The sequence below is a fragment of the Myotis yumanensis genome, unplaced genomic scaffold (assembly GCF_028538775.1).
Source record: "Myotis yumanensis isolate MYYU_CA2020_CCGP unplaced genomic scaffold, mMyoYum1.0.hap1 SCAF_16, whole genome shotgun sequence".
Lineage (NCBI taxonomy): Eukaryota > Metazoa > Chordata > Mammalia > Chiroptera > Vespertilionidae > Myotis > Myotis yumanensis.
In genome coordinates this window covers 36,416,381-36,438,887 of record NW_027223767.1, presented here as the reverse complement: position 1 = coordinate 36,438,887, position 22,507 = coordinate 36,416,381, and the positions used below count along the sequence as shown (strand labels likewise).

At 38.6% G+C, this 22,507-nt stretch overlaps 1 protein-coding gene across 4 annotated transcripts in view; it reads right to left on the bottom strand.

Moving 5' to 3' along the window:
* CEP112 (centrosomal protein 112) overlaps positions 1 to 22,507 on the bottom strand; it is a 296,853-nt gene that overhangs the window by 202,987 nt on the left and 71,359 nt on the right. For all 4 annotated transcript variants that reach the window (XM_070394174.1, XM_070394176.1, XM_070394175.1 and 1 more), the window contains 5 exons: positions 20,486 to 20,640; positions 20,044 to 20,173; positions 19,120 to 19,212; positions 17,432 to 17,491; positions 10,468 to 10,547 (listed from right to left, as the gene is read on the bottom strand). In XM_070394174.1, coding sequence (XP_070250275.1) covers positions 10,468 to 10,547; positions 17,432 to 17,491; positions 19,120 to 19,212; positions 20,044 to 20,173; positions 20,486 to 20,640 — 518 coding nt within the window. The remainder of the gene's footprint in view (positions 1 to 10,467; positions 10,548 to 17,431; positions 17,492 to 19,119; positions 19,213 to 20,043; positions 20,174 to 20,485; positions 20,641 to 22,507) is intronic.

Below are 22,507 nucleotides of genomic sequence, written 5' to 3'. Positions count from 1 at the left end.
TGTATAGGCCACAGTTAATCTGTTTTTAAAAATAAACATAACTACTTAAATAAATTTTTAAAACATTCTCCAACTCCCACGGCCTAAGTAAAAGGACTGTACGCTATAAAGATGCGAGCTCTCCGTGAGTGTTTCTCTCCAGTGGGGCCGGAAGAGACGTAGCTTTTCTACACTCTGGCCGCATATCTCATAAGATCTCCGCTTCTCGCTGTGCATATGCGCTGTTCTCCTCTTGGCGTCAGCATAACTACTCAAAACTTCAGCTGCCCAGCCAACCTTCATCATAGTAACTTTCCATGTTTTCAGCTTCTGCACTGATTGAGTTAGTCCAGGTTTGCCAGTTCCAAATTGCTGGGATCAGGAAGGAGGGCAGTGCAGGATAGGACAGTGGTTGAGAAAAAGGGCTCTGGAGTTAAGCACACATTTCAAATCCACTTCCAGCTGTGTGACCTTCAGCTCTTTGTGCAGGGAAATGAATATGCTGCCTCTGGATCAGGTGTCCACTGACCCAAGGCATGTGGCAGAGAAGGGGAGGTGGCCCCATGGAGAGAACATGGCAGGTGGTTGGCAGGTGCCCTGGACAGGGCATATTCTCCCACTTGGGAACTGAGCAATAAGCAATGACATATCTAGTATAAATACCATCTATGAATCATTTGGATCAAGTCATTTTATTTTATTTTTTAAAATATACTTTTACTGATTTCAGAGAGGAAGGGAGAAGGAGGGAGAGATAGAAACATCAAAGATGAGAGAGAATCATTGCTCTGCTGCCTCTTGCATGCACCTGGGGATTGAGCCCGCAACCAGGGCATGTGCCCTGACTGGAAATCAAATCATGACCTCCTGGTTCATAGGTTGACACTTAACCACAGAGCCACGCTGGCCGTGCTGGACCACGTCATTTTAAAAAGGAGAAAAGGCCCTAACCGGTTTGGCTCAGTGGATAGAGCATCGGCCTGCGGACTCAAGGGTCCCAGGTTCGATTCCAGTCAAGGGCACGTACCTTGGTTGCGGGCACATCCCTGGTGGGGAGTGTGCAGGAGGCAGCTGATCGATGTTTCTCTCTCATCGATGTTTCCAACTCTCTATCTCTCTCCCTTCCTCTCTGTAAAATACCATTAAAATATATTTTTTAAAAAAAAGGAGAAAAGGAAATCCACTGATTGACACAAAAGGTAGAAGTCAGCATTCTAACAGGAAGGGAGACTGAAAATAGGAATCAGAAGGCGTAGGTTAAATTGATTCATTTCTTTGAACCCATTTCTCCCTTGAAGATGCAGACAATAAAAAACAACCATGTAAGATTCTTCTGAAGATAAATTAAAGAGAATATATGTTGAAGTAATTTTGTTAACTATAAAACTTTTTTAAAGTATTGCTATATTTTCTTAGTTTATCAACTCCCCACCAGAATTACATTTATTTCACCACATTTCATTGCCAAAGTAAATTTTAATGGTAGTAAAACTCAAGAAGCTACATATAAAACTACTTCTAAAAATGGGTTTTGCAAACTAAACTGAAAAAAGCATCCAATAAACCTAAAAATCTCATGCTACAAATTCAACTTATTGTGTGAACAGTGTCACAAATGTGTCAATAGAGGTCTCTTAAGCACCATACGATTCTGACACCCATTAAAGCAGAATTCTATGAGGACAGAGCTACAAAGAAAAACTCTAAAAGACTAGTAATTTCCTTTTCAACTTGAAGCACGGTCACCACATACTTCTGTCCTCTCCTCAAGCTTTCCATCGCGCTCTCCGAGGGAGGGTTATGTCAGCGTGCTTGCTGGGGCTAAGGAATGCTTACAATAAACTGGAAACTTTGACTACCCTCCACCTAAAATGGTTTCAGATGCTCAAGCAGATTGCAGAAAGGAGAGCACATGGATCCCCGCCACCATTGGTACTTAAGAAAGCTGTTTTTACGAAGAAAACTATAATCATAGTTCTTAGACACTTTCCAAAGTATAGGGATAACTTTTCTCAACATCATACAAATGTTTGTATCAATACAAAACTGAATACTTTTTAACAAAACTTAAAAAAAAAACTTTTCAAAGAAAAAATGTCAATTTTAGCAGTGCCTTCTAGTAATTTATCAATTCTTTCCAATGTCAAACATAATGGTACCAGTTGCAAGAAAAGTGAACTATTCTATTCTCATTAATTACTTAGAAAATTATTAAAATGAGACATTTTATATATGTAATAAATATACATTCACATCAGAGCCACAACCTGCAAAATGAATGCTGACATGTTAGGGGTGTGATAAAGCTTTTATGATGGAATGGAACTTTCTCTACTAAACAAGGTGAGTCTCCTTAGTGATAATTTCAAACACTACTACCACTCAGAACTACATGATTAGTCACAACGGAGCAAGCTAAGGAACAATTAACTGCCCAAGTAAAGAACTTGAAATGTTTCTAATTATAATCACATAGCACCCCTTTAAAAAGCAAAAGCCAAATCAAAGAATCAGACATCAAAAGGCCATGAGGTCTTTCAATATAGACCGTTTCCAGACCTGGTTTACTCCACATTAAACCTCCTTTGGGGTGTTTTCATTTTTCACTAAGAATAGAGATATATGGTTCAAATTACTGAAAGTTTCTTCAAAGTTCCTTGACATTTCTGTATTACACACATAAAATGAATAAATTTTATATCAATAATAAAAAACTAGAGGATTCAAATTTTTAAAAGTCACCAATTTTTAAATTTCTTTGTTAGATTTCAGGACACCAAAATTCAGGGACTATCATTTGGTGAGGAATAAAAGCAATTCAGTGAGGAAATAAAAGCGCGTTTTCTTAAGGATGGAAATGCTTGACCTTTGCTTATCTATTGTTTATTATCTTCTTCCAGAAAATCAGATCTGCTAGCTTTACTCCTGACCTCATGCTTGGATATTAACATGTTAGCACATTCATGTCCCTGAAACATTTTAATCCTTCAGGCAGGGAAATTCTCTCTTCTCCACCAGCTCATTTTCTGTCTTTCCTTCAAAACCTAGCTTATTACAGGGAAATATTCAGGAAAGTAAGTCTTCCTCCAATGTCATTTTCATCATATACCACACTGCTACCCATTCATCAACCATACCCCATTCCCAATGGGAAAGGTACCTTCCCTTGCCCCACCTCTGGGGGGCTTGGGACCCTCAATCTGGACCCCTAGTCTCCTGTGCTTTTCTGTTCCAGCTGGGCTCGTCTTCACGGGTTTCTTCACACACACCCTGCACTCTCCATCACCACATCTAATGTCCGTTCTCTTCCAACTCCCTAGATGACTTGTACTGTATATAGGAATAAATATATCAGGTACATAAGCCACACTGTTCAGCATGTATCTTGGGGACACCATCAGAAGTAAATCTAGGGCAGCAGTTCCCAACCTGTGGGTTGCGACCCCTTTGGGGGTCGAACAACCCTTTGACAGGGGTCGCCTAAGACCATCGGAAAACACATATATAATTACATATTGTTTTTGTGATTAATCACTATGCTTTATGTTCAATTTGTAACAATGAAAATACATCCTGCATATCAGATATTTACATTACGATTCATAACAGTAGCAAAATTACAGTTATGAAGTAGCAACGAAAATAATTTTATGGTTGGGGCTCACCACAATATGAGGAACTGTATTAAAGGGTCGTGGCATTAAGAAGGTTGAGAACCACTGATCTAGGGGAATCCAAGATGGCAGCTGATAGGATGGCAGAGAGAGAGAGAGAGAACGGACATGTGGTGGGGGGGTGGGGTGTGTGACAGTTATATTCCACAGGACTTTTGGGTGCTGGCAGACCGTGCTCCCCTAGCCGGGAAGTCTCTGCTACCGCTGCAATCTCTCCCAGGGCAGCTGGCTTTACCACCTTGAAGGGGAGAGCTGCTGTGCCTAGGAGCCCAGCCTCACCTCTAACCGGGGGCCCTCAGACACCACCAGGGACCTAGAACTTGAATGGCAATAACAAATAATAAACTTTTAAAATAACTCAACTATAATATAATTTACTTATTTATGGTTACATTTAATCCTACTTTGATATAATTAATCTAATTCTAGTAATATAAAATCTAAAATGATTTCATACATGTCAAATAATTTCTTCTTGCTCCCAACTCTATTTAGATTGTTAGATAGAGGCCCGGTGAATGAAATGCGTGCACTCGTGGGGAGGGGGGTGGGTTCCCCAGCCTGACCTGTGCCCTCTCACAGTGTGGGAACCCAACGATCAATCTCCCCAAAGAGATAGGCCCCGCCCACCTATCCAGGGCTCCTGGATGGATTGCCCCTAAGAGGTAGGCCAGAGCCAGGGGTCCCGCCCCCAGTGTCGCCACCAAGATGCTGGGACCTGCCTCGGCATCATGCGGAACTCCCCCCCCCCCCACAACCCGCCCAATCACCATGTGGAGCCACGTGACCCACCTCCGCGCTGTGCACACAGCATCAAGTCCCCGCCCACCAATGTGCATCCCATGCGCACGCAACCTCCTGGTAATGGATTGTTATGGCGTGAGAGCATCATGGCATGAGGGCATGACAACCACATAGGCTTTTATTAGTATAGATATGAATATCTGACATATTTTGATGGAACAATACATTATAAATTGTATCTGTTCTTAATTTTAGTGATAATAATAATAATAGGAAAAATATACTAAAAATTTATAAACTCAACTAATTAGTCTGTAAATGCATATATTCTCAGTTAAAAGCAACACCACATATCCTTTAATAAATATTATAAGTTACAGGCTACTTTTGTACTGTAGTGTAACAAGTTTTATAATTACTCTTACAAAAAAAACTTTTTAAAAGTACAAATCTGTTTTCTAGACAGAATAAAATTTCTTATTTCTTATCAAGGTGACCCTATAAGGTATTTTTATTCACTTACTAAGAATAGAATCTTTAGATTAACTACAAGTTTGCAGGTTTCCTTTAGCTTCTCTCTAGATAGCTCTTTCATTCACATCTTTTTCCATTTTAAAGTACATGTCACTATTAATTCCTTGAGATATTTTCACCAACCTTACAAACAAAATGACCAAGCTCCTCATTTTGGCTCTATACAAGACTAAATTTAGAATTTCAGCTGTACTTTAAAATCTCTACACAAGATTGACTTAACCTAGCTTTCCCTTTCTACCAAATTCAAAATTCATGCCTCTGGGTAAACTGGAAGGTTACTGCTCTGACTGCAACCTCATCCACATGTCTGCAGTACTCGATGGTCCATAAAAAAAACCTAATCAAAATGTAGTCCACACCTTTGAATTATCACAATATTGCTTAGCATTCCATTTACATCTTCTTTTAAGATTAGTTTCTAGCAAATAAAAGTACAAAAACACTGTCGTTATAACTTTGCAGTTTTATTATCTTTCCTCTAAGGCCTTTGCATTTGAAGATTAATCCCTGCTCTGACTGATATAAATGTTGATTTATAACAGCAAACAAGCAACCAAAGATAAATGAAGGAAATTTAAAAGAACCTTATAGGAAAGCTTTTAACACTCATGTTTAAAAATATAACTTCTTTAAAAATATAACTTTAGGGGTAAATAATCTGCTTTCCACTGTAGCGGGAGATTAAAATACTATGTATATTGAGCAAGAAAAAAACATTTTCAAAAGCTTATGGCAGTTTGTTGGAAAAATAATACTACAAAACTATTACATGAATTTCCTCATTTTAAAGAAAACTATAGATAAAGACAGACAAAAGAAGAGGTGCTGCTAATTTTTGTATAAATAAATCATTTTACACAATGATTTCAACAAACCAGATGGTGAACATTCACTGAGTATGACTACCATTGAAAATTGGCTTCAGAACAGGTCAAATGAAAATATAATTCAAGAACAGTCTGAATTACTTAGAAAACATTAAGAACTTGTTTCTAAAAATTCTATGGATAGCCCAGTCAGCATGGCTCAGCGGTTGCATGAACTAGGAGGTCACAGTTCAATTCCAAGTCAGGGCATATGCCTGGGTTGTGGACTCAATCCCCAATGTGGGGCATGCAGGAGAGAGTCAATTAATGATTTTCTCTCATCATTGATGTTTCTGTCTCTCCCTTCCTCTTTGAAATCAATAAAAATATATTTTAAAAATTCCATGTGCAAGTGAAACTGTACTTATTGAAGCAATGGTATATGAAAATATGATTACACATTTCCAAACAATAAAAAAGAGCTGCCAATAACAGAAATTTTTATTGGAGGGAGCAATATAAAATAGAAAACCAGGATATGTAAAAAGAAGCCCTTGCCCTAACCGGTTTGGCTCAGTGGATAGAGCATTGGCCTGCGGACTGAAAGGTCCCAGGTTCAATTCTGGTCAGGGGCATGTACCTTGGTTCCAGGCACATCCCCAGTAGGGGTGTGCAGGAGGCAGCTGATCGATGTTTCTCTCTCATCGATGTTTCTAACTCTCTATCCCTTTCCCCTCACCCTTCCTCTCTGTAAAAAGTCAATAAAATATATTTTTAAAAAAGAAACCCTTAATAAATTTTCATACTTTTTCTTTACTTGCAATACTTTCTCAACTGGTTTATGATTATCCATTCACCAATCAGCAGGTCCACAAATCAGATCAGTTATGTCTCAGATCCCCCTACGTAAATAAAGTTGATGTAATGGTAATGATTGTGTTCTCAGAACTAGAGGTTCAAAACTACACCTGGGTGAAGTAAAAGTGAGGAAAGGCCTCCAGTAACTTCTTCTTTTTAGTCCCAAACCAACTTGAATTACCATTCACTTCAATCGGTTCTTTGATAATGCCACTGAATAGACTAAAGGTCTAGCCTTCCCCCATATGTGTCATACTTGGCACAACATAAACATTGGATGCAGATATATATCTAACAGATATGTGTATGTGTATTTACAAAAGAAACATAGTAAGAATGTCCATAGCAATACTATCACTATATATAAAAGCCTAAGTGACCATTCAACCGTTTGACCGGTAGCTATGATGCACACTGACCACCAGGGGGCAAATGCTCAATGCACAGGCATGGAAACATGGAACAGACTGATGAATCTCAGAGGGAAGGGGGAAGTGGGGAGGGTGGGAAGAGATTAACCAAGATCATATATGCATACTAGAGGCCTGGTGCATGGATTCGTGCACTGGTGGGGTCCTCAGCCAGGCCTGTGGGGATCGGGCTGAAACCAGCAGTCCAACATCCCCCGAGGGGTCCCAGATTGCGAGAGGGTGCAGGCCAGGTGAGGGACCCCACCGGTGCACAAATCCGTGCACCAGGCCTCTAGTTAATAATAACCCCAAACTAGAAACTGCCAAAATGGATAGTGGCAGCAGAATGGATAAATACACTGTGGTATGTTCACTTTAAAATGCTATTCAATAAGTGAGAATTAATAAACTACAATGTTACGTAACAATATATCTCATAAACCTAAATGCTGAGCAAAAAAGGCTCATTTCTCTCTTGCCCCATCCAGAGAACTAGATCCTGATTTGCATAACGACGGTAATGAAAGAGGCTGTGAGAAAGGTAGGAAGGATTCTCAGGAGGGTACAGCAGGGACACGGATCCTACTAACTGCACCATGGGCTCCATCAAGAAGTCCACCCACAAGCTGCTGGGAATGCCCTACCCACAGATCCCCCCAACGGGCCACAGCCACCCCAGCACTCTGCATCTTACCCACATATACCCCCAACCTGTGGCGGGCTCCCTCTGCATGCTCCCAGTGGTGGCAGCCAGAGTGAGCTCTATCAGATGGCCAGGGGGAACCCACAGAAAGCTGGCCCAAATCTTAGGGCCAGGGAGAAACCACAAACTTGAGCTTTCACACCACTTTTGTTAAAACAAAGTAGAGGCTGTCACCACTTGACCTGATATGTTGCAGGATCAAGAAACGGCATATGAGCAAAGAATTCTGCCACAAGAAGAGGAAGAAGCTTGGAGCAAGTGTAACCTAGAATGTCTGAGAAAGCCTCAAGAGTAACCAGCAGGGCTGAAGGAAGGTATTTCTCTCCTAACGGCAGTTATTAAAGACCCCTAGGAGGTAAGTGCTGCTCCAAAGGAGAGGATAGCAACTCATAACTTCAAGGAACATGGAAAATCAATATTACATGACACCACCAAAGGATTACAATAATATAGTAACTATTCTCTGATATCCTCCATTATACATACAACATGCAAATAAACCCTCGTTGAGTGAAAGAATGATTAAATGAATGAATACCACCGCACTCTAAAACTGATAATTCTTCGTGTGTGTGTGTGTGTGTGTGTGTGTGTGTGTGAATGTAAATTTCTATATAATATAGCTATCTTTTAGAAAAGTGGAACTATTTCTGAACTGAGTCTAATTCTATTCTTGTATTCAAAAGCAGCAGCAGCCCCCAAGCCCCATCCCAAGAATATTTTCCTTTGGGAAAATAGCCAGCTTGTGCTGTTTACTTTGAATTTCAGACCACACAATAACTCACTCTGCTTCGGACCAGATTACATCTGCTATCCAGGTGCTGTATTGTGAGGATCATACATTCAGTCAAAATGAAGACATCACTAACATAGGGAATGGGAGAAACAGATCTACAAGGGAATTTTATTAAAAATCTAAAATTGCTTTTTTAACTCCAAGTAAAATTTGGTATTTTGGTAAAGACCTTTAAAGCCATAAAGAGTGTTACTTAGCTCAGGAAATGATCATGCTGTATATAGAAAACTATGGAGATTTCAAGGTCCTTTCATAATCTATTAGTGAACATTAAAAGGTACCACACTGTTTTACACAAACTCCCAATATCCCACTGAAAAAAAACTTTCTGAATTCCAATGGTACTTACTGAAAACAACTCAACCTGTTCTACTAGCAACTCAGTCAACCTAGTACTCTAAGTATTTCAAATGCCTAATCTAGACTCTAACATCTTTAGGAGCAGTCCATGTCTTGAGATATATCTTCTAAGCCTTCTCTTTCTTTTAGTATGATACTACAACATATAGACATTGTTAGTACTAAACAAATATGCATTTGTTCATTTACTGCTATTAAAAGTTGTTAATCAACATTTTAAGGAGGAAAAAATAAATTAATGAGGAATAAAGGAAGGCCATCCCATCTATAAAGAAAGCAAGAATGCCCTAGTTTTGTCATTATTCAAACTTGATGGTTGACTTAATGTTTAATGAATATTATGGTTCTCTTCTGATTTTATCTAATTCACACGTGAACAAATAAGCAATGCGTCCTTGTGTTGATAAAAAATTGATAGCCTATGATGCCATGATACACAAATTATTTTTATATGTTCTATTAGGAACTCAGCCAATACATTTTAACAAAAACTGAGGGGGAAAGAATGGCTATGCAATCTTCCCAGAAAGAATCTGATACTAATTTTGTTTGATCCTGGGTGTTCTTTTTGGCCTTTCTGTATGTGATTCCTGCTTGTAGGTTTTTGGAAGCAAGAAAAATGGAGTTAGCTGGTTCTTTGGGAGTTAGCTAGATACACTGAACTTAAGTAAGCTTCCGTTCTTAAATCACTTTCTTGGGTCTATGAACCTGTCTCTCATTCAAGTTCTTATCACTCTGTAGTGTAACTGCCAAAGTTCTCAAATATCTTCCCAACCAGACCGACTACAAGGTCCTCTGGGAAGGGCTATGCATTGCTGCGATGTGGTGGGAACGCAACACTTACTGAATCAATGTTTTCCACCTAAAAACTGCAAGATAAAGCCTAGTGATCAGCCGGGCCTAATCACCTTGTGAACCAATGGAGAAGACAAGTGAGAGAGAAGGTTTTAATGTGCATGTTTACCTTTTACTGAGCAGGTGTCATGAGACAGAGCCTTTCCTGAACAATGCCTGCATAGTTCATCTTCAGATATGACCGGGAGACTACATTACCACATTTCTCCAAAATCTACAGAGGAATTTCCACATGTTCTAAGACCTACGTCTTACTGTTTTTTAAAAATCTGTTTTCACTTAAGAAGAAGAAAGCATATAAAACTACTACGTTCTATATTCTTACATTCCTATCACTAAAAACAGCTGATTTTTCCTTTTTTTAAAAAAAAATTACTGGCTAGCAATAAAATTCTGAAAATAGAGATTCATGATGAAAACTGACTCAAACTAAACCACAACAAGGCTATTATAAAAATATGGTGTTTAGGTGCTAGCTATTTAATTTGGCTCACAATTTAGACTAAGCATATTTTTAAAAAATATATTTTTATTGATTTCATAGAGGAAGGGAGAGAGAGACAGAAACATCAATGATGAAAGATTGAGCTGGCAACTGGGGACTGAGCTGGCAACCCAGGCATATGCCCTTGACCGGAATCGAACCTGGGACCCTTCAGTCTGTAGGCCAACACTCTATCCACTGAGCCAAACCAGGTAGGGCTAAGAGTATTTTTTAAATTAAATATATTACAGTTTTACTCACTTCAAAGCTTCCTCAAATTTATAGATTTTCTTTTGAGTATCTTCTTTTTCTTTATCAAGCTCACTCTGCAAGTCGTGAACCTGCCATGACAAGACGTGGCACATGTATCAGAAGACAAGGAAAGTCTGCTCAAATGAGAGGTGCAAACAATGACACAGCAATCTTAAGTCCATTTTCATATAAAGTTAAATTTAGCTATTTCAAAATAGAAATTGGACTAACCATAATGATTTAGCATATAATTATTTTAATACTCTATTTCCAACACCATTTTTCTGATCAAAGTTAATAACTGTTTGAGTCTCCCTGCATGTGGATTTCCTGTGAAAAAGACTGACATGTAAAACACTCCAAAAGGGAGGAATAACTTGAGAGCGCCGAATCCTAACCACTAGACCACCAGGGAACCTATGGGAGGAATAACTTGAATCTTTTAAACAGTTACATATTAGCCAAAGGAAAGGAATCTCATACGATTCAGGAGAACGCAAGTAAGAATGTGTCTATACTCCCAAACCCACACAGGTGTTGATGAAACAGTCTTTGCTGCTGGGAACGATTCCTATAACTATTCACTGAGTTTGGGAGGAAGTCCCCACCATGAGTATCTGTTTCCTAGATGTGGCATCCTTTCAGTAGGTGGGCTGGCAGCATGAGTAATAACAAATGAAAATTTTGCTTCACAGAAAATTCTTCATATGCAGATGCAGACGTAAACGGATCTAAAAATAGGAGAAGGCAACTCCGGTACAGCTGGAGGGAGCAGGAGGAGTAAATAGCAGCCATGGCTCCACATACATAGCCATTGAGGGTGCAGAGCAGCTGGTAGGAAAGAGAACTCGTCACTTAGAGGGTGCAGATGTCAGCCAGCTACACACCTGCCACCAGCCCAGGTGAGGCTGAACGTGCAACTGCTGGGTAAGGGGATAGGAGAGGGATGACAAGAACAAAACCAACACACACACACACACACACACACACACACACACACACACACACACACCACACCTTCCCAAACTCTGAATCAGTTATAGACAAAAGTCCCTGTAGTTGGCTATTTATAATAGTTTGGATGGAGATCTAGTTAACTCAAAAACCCTATATTCTTTGACCCATTTTGGCTTTTCTCCTACTTATTCTTGAAGTGTATCCTCTGTTAAGATTTGGTGCTTGACAACTGCAGGGGGCATAACCTTGCTTCTATTATGTCTCCCAGTGTGGTCTCCTCCTCAGAGCTGTGGTTAAAATCCACTTCCCAGGAAATCCCCAGGAGGGTTTGGGGGTTTCTACTGAGGAGGAGTTTTTCTTCACACCCACAGCCTACTTCTCCCTGTCCTCTGAACAATACGTTACTACACGGGGAACTAACAAGGAGCCGCTATCAGAGTCTCTGATGAGTCACTGGTACTTTACACGCTGGAACTGTGCCTCCAATGTGCTGGGCTAGGAGGGGTTTCCCCTGTATTGGCTGCTCAATTGTTTTCTGGGACTCAGAACCCTGTATGAAAGTATAATTGAGACTCCTTTAAGTGAAAGCTTCAAAATATTAATCATTTTTGAGAAAACTGGATCTAAAATTATAAGGTGATTATGAGTACAAGCTCTGAGTCAGACTGCATGGGTTTGTCCCCACACCTTCACAAGTTACTGAGCACACTGTGCCTCAGCTGTCTCGTCCGAGAAATGGGGACAACAGGGAGTATATTGACAATGTGAGGAGTTCATGTTACTCCATGTAAAGCTCTTAGAACAACATTGAGAACATAATAAATGCTCAACAACTATAAAAAATTATCACCTTCTTAGATTAAATACTCTATACACAAACATTTTCTTGAAAACTCAAGGTCATTATGATTACCCAAAATCACAGCATGCCCCCATCCAGTGATTCCCTTAGATGGACTGTCTGTCCTTTCAGAAAATGGCCCCTGAATTGCTAAGAATCTGAGTTCTTGCAAGTGCTTTTTATCCTTCACAATTCACTCTTAATCTCTGTCAGTGTACAGCGGCCACTTCCTGATGTGTGGTCAGTGCCCTAACACAAGCACCTTGATCTAATCCAGCCGTGGGCAAACTACGGCCCGCAGGCCGGATCCGGCCCGTTTGAAATGAATAAAACTAAAAAAAAAAAAAAAAAAAAAAAAAAAGACTGTACCCTTTTATGTAATGATGTTTACTTTGAATTTATATTAGTTCACACAAACACTCCATCCATGCTTTTGTTCCGGCCCTCCGGTCCAGTTTAAGAACCCATTGTGGCCCTCGAGTCAAAAAGTTTGCCCACCCCTGATTCTAATCTATGCTTCTATTAGTACCGCTTCTAAGGCAGGAATGGACCTATCTGAACGGAAGAAGGAGAGCCTTCCCTCTGAGTCATACATACATGTGTCAAAGCACAGCCTTCTGAGCTGGGGTTCCTTAAAGCCAGAAGCTGTTTCTCATTTATTTTATATCCCCAGCACTCAGCACAACCAATACCTGGCTCTCACTAGAATAGCCAACAAATGATGTTCTGGGTTGGTTTGTTTGTTTGTTTGTTTGTGCTTAACTGAATATATTTGAATCGTATCATATACTTAAGGGCCATTTTGGGTTAAATTTCTAGCTTTTACCCAGGTCTCAGATAGTTGTGGGTAACACAAATAATGCTGTCCTTTTTTAAAAAATATATATTTATTGATTTCTTACAGAGAGGAAGGGAGAGGGATAGAGAGTTAGAAACATCCATGAGAGAGAAGCATAGATCAGCTGCCTCCTACACACCCCCTAATGGGGATGTGCCCGCAACCAAGGTATATGCCCTTGACTGGAATCGAACCTGAGACCCTTCAGTCCCCAGGCCAACGCTTTATCCAGTGAGCCAAACCGGCCAGGGTGAATGCTGTCCTTTTTAGTGTACTGATAGCAGTGAAAAATAAGGCTTGAATTAACTTGTTTGTAACCCTTCCCCCACTATACATTGTTAATATCCAAAATGAATTTTAATAACTTAAATAATGAAAACCAAACCACAAAGTCAAGGATACAGCATATATTCTCAAACATGGAGATTGTACTAAGTAATTTAAGTTTTTTTTAAACATATTTTATTGATTTTTACAGAGAGGAAGAGAGAGGGATAGAGAGTTAGAAACATCGATGAGAGAGAAACATCCATCAGCCGTCTCCTGCACACCTCCTACTGGGAACGTGCCTGAAACTAAGGTACATGCCCTTGACCGGAATCGAACCAGGGACCTTTCAGTCCGCAGGCCAACGCTCTATCCACTAAGCCAAACCGGTTAGGGCAAGTAATTTAAGTTGTAAATAATTTCAGATTTAAGTAGCCATAAACACACTTACCAAATGTATATTTTACTCCCTTTCACCTAAGAATTTAAGGCAGCAGGAAGTGAGTACTTGTGTATACAAGAAAGGGATTCTGCTGCATATAAGGAAACAGACGACCTGTGGCAGACGTCACAGCAAAGGGCACGAAGCGGCAGCTGCCCCCACACATCGACTAGCGGCGTCCCTCCACTGCTCCTTTTCATTGCTCCAACCTCTACTCCCCAACATGAAAAATAGGTTCTGGGCTGCAGGGCTTCTAGAAATCATTTGACTGCACAAATTCATTTCTAAACACTTCACTCAAGGCACGTGTCCTTGTAAAGAGAATCAGGCCAGTAGTAGTTAGAAAATACTACACAATTTATTATGTGTAAAGCTGTGGGAATCTTAAATTATTTTAATCTAATTAAAAGAAGTATATATGCACGCTAAACGCTGGAATAACTATTTTTCGTGGTTTTGAACTCCATCAGACTGTATATCTCACTTGTTAGAGAGTTACATCAGAATTATTATAAGTAGATATTTCCATTCGAACACATTCTGGAAAGTCCATGCTTAACATCTGCCTCATGAACTGCTTTAGGTAAACACCACCATCTCTTTCTCTCTGGTGCCTGTTTGGAAAACAAGCAATGGGTTATTTGTCGGAGGCAGGTGTTTCCTTGCTAGTAAAATCATTTAGCCTCACCATTTCCTGACTTAACAGATTAGGACACTTCATCAAACAATGACATTTCGTTTTACTACCTATTATTTGTTTGATGTTCAAAGATCTTAAGAGCAGGGGATAGCCACCAGAGATCAATAGAGAGCCTGAGATAATGTGTGTGCTTAAATTAGGGACGGCATCGGATGCGTGTCTCTCACCTCAAAGACAAGCTAGATTCTCGTGCTGCTTTCTCATTGGCGTGAGGAAATAGTGTCATTCAAATGGCATTTCCTCCTCCTGCACAGATACTCAGAGCGGAGTTTTATACCCAAAGTTATTGGCTGCGCACACCTGTCCCACCTGTAACACTGTCTAGCAAACAAAAGCCCTACACATCCCACTTCACTCTCCAGTTACACAGTCCAGGGCTACAGAAGATTTATGTCAGCTCTTTGAGCATCAGAAGGGATATTCCCTGAGGGGGGTGCAAGACATCAAATCTTCAAGGGCTGAGATCACAGCAGGTTTAATAAAGACAGAATAACAGATGTCAATTTAAAAGGGGGAGATTACGGAATTAATTGTAAAACAGAGGGACATGCTGAGCAACATTTTCTCTTCTAATATAAATAATGTGGGAACATATGCAAGATGCACAAATAAGCTTACTTTTCTTTTAGAGGCTGCCATTGTTCTAAACATGTCTTATTTACACGGAAAACAATTAATGCACTTTAATTAGTCCCGTTATTAAAAAACTAGGCCAGTTGATACCATGTGGAAAGGGGGAGCTGTAGCTAGGACGCCTGATGGCAAGGGTTCGGCCTGCTGCCTGCAGTGAATGAGAACAGGAACGGTGGGAAGGTTACTGCAAAGGATGAACTGGGCTCTCATGCTGTTTCTTGTTTGTGTCCATCAGGCAGAGGGGCTGATCCATAACTTTAGTTCACCTAGCAGGTGGGAGAGACACCGAGCAAAGGTGGCGGCAGGAGGAAGACTCTGGCTCTATCTCTCTATCTAACTGCCCTCAGTAGGACTTACAGGAGTTTGGGATAGAAACACATTCTTTTAAAATGAGTTCATGTGTGCCTTTCTCCTGGCGCCCAGCCCGCGCTGTCTCACAGGTACCCAGATACCATCTCTCAGGAGGAGGCTGGGAGTGAGGGGCCGGGAAGGTGTTCCTTAAAGGACCGGAAGCCAGCTCTCTGGCCAGAGAATGAACAATGGACTAAAAAGCACACCCAGAGGATGTAGCTCCTTCTACATGGGGAGCGAGTCTTCTCAGAATGCAAGCCTTTCGGTAAGTAAAATATGTATGAGCTGCATGGCTCAACAGCAGAAATGGAAAAATTCTACATTTTACTGAAAGCAATATTTCCCTCTCCTGTGCAGATGCCATTTTGTAGACATAAAGCACATTTAAGATCTTGCATTGAGTTGTATTCAAACTGCAGCAAGAAAAAAAAACTTCAGCAATAAGAAAATTTATTATAATTTTAAAGAGCACCTGCAGCAAGAAAAAAAAACTTCAGCAATAAGAAAATTTATTATAATTTTAAAGAGCACATATTCAGACCAATACATGTCCGTGGAAATATACACTTTTCCAAATGACAGAAACAGTCTTCTTCCTAGACAGTAAGCTCCTGGAAAAGAGCGTCTATGCCTAATTCATCCTCTACCCTCTCACCAGCCTCTAGTATGATATTCACCAATGAAAGCATTGAATGACTATCAGCTGAGTGACTATATGGGTACATAAGATGTGATATTACAGTTTTTAAAAAATTTTGTGCTATAAAATCTGTTTAATTTTTCATTTGTATGTATTTTTAATTAGTTGAAGGGTTGACCTTTTTTTGCATTTTCTATTATGTGTGTATTTTACAAATGGCTTAATTTGATATATGTTAGAACAGTAAATCATTACAAAAGCAGCAACAAAATCTTTGCTATTTCAACTACTCTTTTACTTTCTATGTTATATAGCAAACAAGAAATTCAAAACTGAAGTTAGCCTAGCTCAGAGGTCAGCAAACTGCGGCTCGCAAGCCACATATGGCTCTTTGGCCCCTTGAGTGTGGCTCTTCCACAAAATACCGACTTCTGTGCATGGGTCATGAAGTTTCAATCACACTGTACATGTGCACCCTCACGTGGTATTTTGTGGAAGAGCCACACTCAAGGGGCCAAAGAGCCGCATGTGGCTCGCGAGCCACAGTTTGCCGACCACTGGCCTAGCTGGTGTGGCTCAGTGGTTGAGTGTCAGTCCATGAACCAAGAGGTCACAGCTCGACTCCTGGTCAGAGTACATGCCTGGGTTATGGGCTCAATCCCCGGGAAGGGGCATGCAGGACGCAGTTGCTCAATGTTTCTCTCTCATGGATGTTTCTATCTCTCTATCCCTCTCCCTTCCTCTAAAATCAATAAAAAATATATTTTTAAAAAACCAAAGTTAAGTCACAAACTTAATTCTGCACTTTATTGCTAAAGATGTTAATAGTATGTCAAGGAGCCCCAGTTATTACTGATGACAGGGATACCAGCTTATTTCAGGAGAAATATTCACTATTCTAATTGACAAGAAACAATCACTAATCAACTTTTTAGTAGACAACTCTTTCATTGTTTTATATTTTTTGGTTAAATATTTAGAGTTCTTAGTATATGTATGATACAATAAAATACAAATGACTCCCATAAACTGTATCACATTTTTTAAATGATAGAAAATATAATTTTACTCTTTGCTCATTAAATATACAAGTGGTATTTTAAAGTTGATATAACTAATAATAGAACTGAAGCTGTTTACAAACATAAAAAACAAAAAAGCAAAATTTGATTACTGGCTAGCTGAAATAAACTTAGAATAAATTATTCTTTAAGAGCTAGAATGCATGTCTTTATAAAAATCAACCTTCATTCTTAATTGCTTCATTTTCTATTTCAAATGTAGCTTCCCAAAAAATATATTACCTTTTTTTCATAGGTGCGTTTTAAATTACTTTTCTCCATTTGAAACTCATTTTCTTGATCCTGTGAATGATAAAGATTTTTATTATACTTAAAATTACTACTAGAATTAATAAAATTAGTAACCTAATGAAATAAATAAATCTACTTGATGACAAACTTTGAGTTTCACATATTAGTAAGAGCATCCTACTAGTCTAATTTTCTAAACAGAAATATGATTAGCTTTATGTTAGAGGTCATAAAACCTTAGTTATCTAAAGATATTACTACTCTTAAAAGTACATACTTTACAGTAGAAGAGAAGCTTTCTGACCCTTAGGATTAGGAGATTACCTATAATGACCAACTGAATTAATACAGAAATAATAAATTTGAAGTTATACTATATACTAGTTCCTGGCATTTTTTGACCATGAGGGGGAAAGGAAAAATCTAATAGGAGTGGGGGAGAGAGGGAGAGGGAAAGAGGGGGAGAGGGAGAGAGGGAGAGAGAATGCATGAGAATTGGCAGATAACTCAAAGGGAGAAAATTATTCTTTGTACCTAGAGGGTATTATACTAAGTGAAATAAGGTAGAGAAAGACAAATACCATATGATTTCACTTACATGCATAATCTAAAAAAACAAAACAAATGAATAAATAAAAGAAAACAGAAAGACTCATAGATACAGGAAACAAATTAGTGGTTACCAAAGGGGAACGGGGATGGGGAATGGACAAAATAGATGAAAAGAAGGGAAATTAAGAGGCACTACAAACTTCCAATTATAAAATAAATAAGTCATGGAGATGTAATGTACAGCATAGGGAATATAGTCAATAATCTATATTTAAAAAAGCCTAAGCAACCGTTCGACCGTTCAACCATTTGACCAGTAGCTATGATGCACACTGACTACCAGGGAACAGACGCTCAACGAGCAGGCATGGAAACATGGAACAGACTGATGAATCTTAGAGGGAAAGGGGGAGGGGAGAGGGCAGGAAGAGATTAACCAAAGATCTTATATGCATACTAGAGGACCGGTGCACAGATTCGTGCACCGGTGTGGGGGTCTCTCGGCCTGGTCTGCAGGCATTGGGCCGAAACCAGCAGTCTGACATCCCCCAAGGGGTCCTGGATTGTGAGAAGGTGCAGGTCAGGACGAGGGACCCCACTGGTGCATGAATTCATGCACCGGGCCTCTAGTAGTGCATAACTTTGCATGGTGACAGATGGTAAGTAGACTTATGGTAGGAATTATTTCCTAATGTATCTAAATATCAAATCACTATGAAGTATACCTGGAACTAATAAGATACTGTATGTCAATTATATGTAAATACATAAATATATAAAAATAAAAGAATATATTTAAATAAAATTTATTTTTAAATTTAATTTCAAAAGAAAGATTATTCAAATGAAAATTATTCTTTATTTCCTATATCCCATTAGCATCTACTTTTGTTAAAAGAAGATAAATAAGATGAAAAAAATGATACAATGTGCAATAAAAGACTCAGAAATAGCTACTTACATTTTTAAGGAGTTTTTTAAAACTCTTATTTGTACATATAAATCAAGAAAAAGGAAAGTGAGGATGGGAGTCGATGGGGGGTAAAAGGAGCACATCTGTAATACTTTCAACAATAAAGTCGAAAGGGAGTTTCAGCCATTGTTCTGTGAAGAAATACAAGACCCACCTGTAGTTGTTCCTTTCTTTGAAGTTCTGATTCCTGTAACTGCAGTTTTAATTGACAGACGTTCTGTTCTAATTCTTTAATTGTACCAGAGGCCTAGAAGGATTTTAAGAATAAAAATAAAAAATTTGTACCATTTCACAATTTCTGGTTGAATAAATTTACCTTTTCCACCTTGAAGGCTCACTCAAAATTAAAATGCTCTGTAAATCTGAATTTAAAATGTTTTTTAGAAATTAAAAAAATTCATCGTTTAAAGTAAAAATATATATTAAATTGTTTAGTGTTTGAAGTTATATAAATATAACATTAATAAGAAATAGTTGGTTTTACAGAAAAACAGTTTTACAGAAAACTTTTCAAATTATAAAACCAAATCCACTGGAACATTCAATTCATGAAATACCACATAACTGACTACCTGAGAATTGTAGCTTTGGGATTCTCTTTGCAGAAAGTGTCAATTCTCAGACACAACATGCGTGAATGCCAGTGGGGTGTCTGTGGGCTCACACATGTGCATAGGATGTTAAGAAAACTAAAGCATAGCCAAGATGTCAAAAATAATAATAATGCATATATTCACCCTAAAAATGTATTATTAACACAACTGAGCATTTCTTTTCAGATTTTTATGTTTCTTTTTATAAAAATGTTGGTACAAGGGTTAACTTATTATGGCAGAATACAGTTTATTAAATATTATGTCATGTTATATATTAGACATTTAGTATTTTAAGTATTTTAAATGCCAATAAATATTACTTCAGTAATTTCAAAAATAAAGCAAAGGAGAGATTAATTTCCAACGCTAAATAGCTTCTACATGACTACCTATGGCTACAGGCTGAGTAAAGCTACTTTGTATGATATATACATGTAAAGTAAATTACTTTGTATGTATATATACCAGCATATATATAATACCTTAGAAACTGAAAGTGTGTGTTCCTTTTTCAGAAGGTTTATATCAGCTTCATACTTGTTTTGTAATAGCTTCACACTTTGCTCATAATCGTTCATAAGATGATCTTTCTCTTTATGCAGTGAATTGCACCTAAAAATAAGAGAATAAAATATACTCCCAATACATTTGAAATCAATTCCTAGAATGGAATTTTTAGTCAACCAAATCCAAATGCATTATCTTTCAGTATGTCAAATAATTATCTACATTTTTATAAACTTTTAAAAAAGCATTATGCTTCTTATGTTAAGTGGGACTTTAAAAAAATAAACAGATGGCAGTGTTTAGGTTAGAAACCTCCCAAAGTTAATGTACAGGGTGATTGATTTTGGCATATACTTTACAGAGTTGATATCAGTACTTTACAGCCACATCTGAGAGATATCTGACTTCAGACAGTACCTTGCCTTTACTTCTTGCAACTCACTACATGTTATCTGGTAACATCTCTCAAGTTCCAATTTTTCCTGAATTAATTTCTGCTTCTGTAAGTTACTGTTTTCTGCTTCTCCAGTCAGCTGCTGGACACGGGACTCCAGTTCTTTCACCACCTGGTTCTAAAAGAATAGGTCATTGTTAAAAAAGCCTCTGACTTTGTAACACGTCAGTATCATTGAGGAACCTGAAGAAAATATATACCCTATGAGAGATAGTACAGAAAACAAATGTACCATAACCATATCATAAAAAATTAAACCAACCTCTAAGTTCACCAAGTCTTTAAAAAATGCTTTCTACCATAAAAGATCATGATGTTTATATGCTTTTATCCATTCATTCATTCAACAAATTTTATTGAAGTCTCTATCCTCAGGAAGGTTCCATCTTCTTCATGCAACTTAAGAAGTTTATATTGTTAGCTGAGCACTTAGCAGTGTTTGTGCTCATTTGAAGTTTTAGAAACGTTTTTAAATTATAAAAGCAATGTAATAATACTTTTAAAAGGTAATTCATAGCCCAAGTATTTTAATTCAGGAGTTATGTGATACATGTATCCTACCTAATAAAGAGGGAATATGCTAATTGACCCTCACGCCATCGCAAATATGGTGACTCCCACCACCAATAATAAGGGAATACGCTAATTGACTGCCCCACCCTCAAAGGTGGTGACACCCACAGCCAATAAGGAGGGAATTAGAATGTATGTTTGGAAATTGACGCCATCTTTTGAAAGGAGCCCCTCAAGCAGAGGGCTCATTAAGAAAGAGGCAGAATGAATGGGATATACAGAGAAGAAATCTGAGCATCAGATATGTGTCGGGCTCTGAGCTAGAAATTGTATGTATTTCAAAAATAAATTTATATATCATGTTTTTAAGTTACATATAATTATGTCCCTCTTTATTAGGTAGGATACATGTATCACATAACTCCTGAATTAAAATACTTGGGCTATGAATTACCTTTTAAAAGTATTATTACATTGCTTTTATAATTTAAAAAAGTTTCTAAACTAATTGACTGCCCCGCCCTCAAAGGTGGCGGCGCCCACAGCCAAAAAGGAGGGAATATGTGAACTGACTGCCACACCCTCAAAGATGGCAGCGTCCACAGCCACAAGATGGCGGTGCCCAGTCCCCTCAGCCCTGCTGGGGCAGCAGGCATGCGGCAAGGCTGGGCTCGCCCCCAGGGTGGGCCCAGCTGCTCCATGCACCGGCCTCTGGAGTCCCCCAGTCCCCTCAGCCCCCCAGCCGCCCAGGGCTGCCCGAGGCGCAGGTAACCAGGGCCAACCGAGGCTTGCACTGCAGAGCCCACCCCTGAGGGCTCCCAGACTGTGAGAGGGGGCAGGCGGGCTGAGGGACCCCCCTCCAGTGCATGAATTTTCATGCACCAGGCCTCTAGTTATCATATAAGTGTATAGGGATATTTTTAAACAGTTGCAATGTTAATAAACTAATTTTCTTTTGTTTTACTTTTAGTTACTATTTTATCAAAAGCACTTTATTTTTCCAGTCTTCAAAATTATCACATAATTAAAATCATTTCCCTATTATTTAATGTTTGTTATTTTGAATTTTTCAACTTTATAGAACTAAATACAGGTGTTTATGACTATGTACTCCATGTAAAATTAGGATAAGCAAGCATTAGCTAAAAGAACTGATTTTTTATTGAAGTATACTTGATACACTATTCTATTTATTTCAGGAATACATCACAGTGATTTGATATTTATATACATTAAAAAATATCAACCATTTTCATTTAACAATTGCATTTCCAGTAAGTGTGAATAATTAGAAAAGGTTAGAATGATGTTCCAATCAGTATATTTTCATACTCTTTCTAAGATAAACATTTAAGTAAAGTTTAAGCATTACATAATATTGCAATCTCAACTTCTTACTGACCTTTCTTCATTACGATATGAATTAGGTACATAATTTAAATTTTGGTGCAATAGCTTCCAAATCTGAGAAA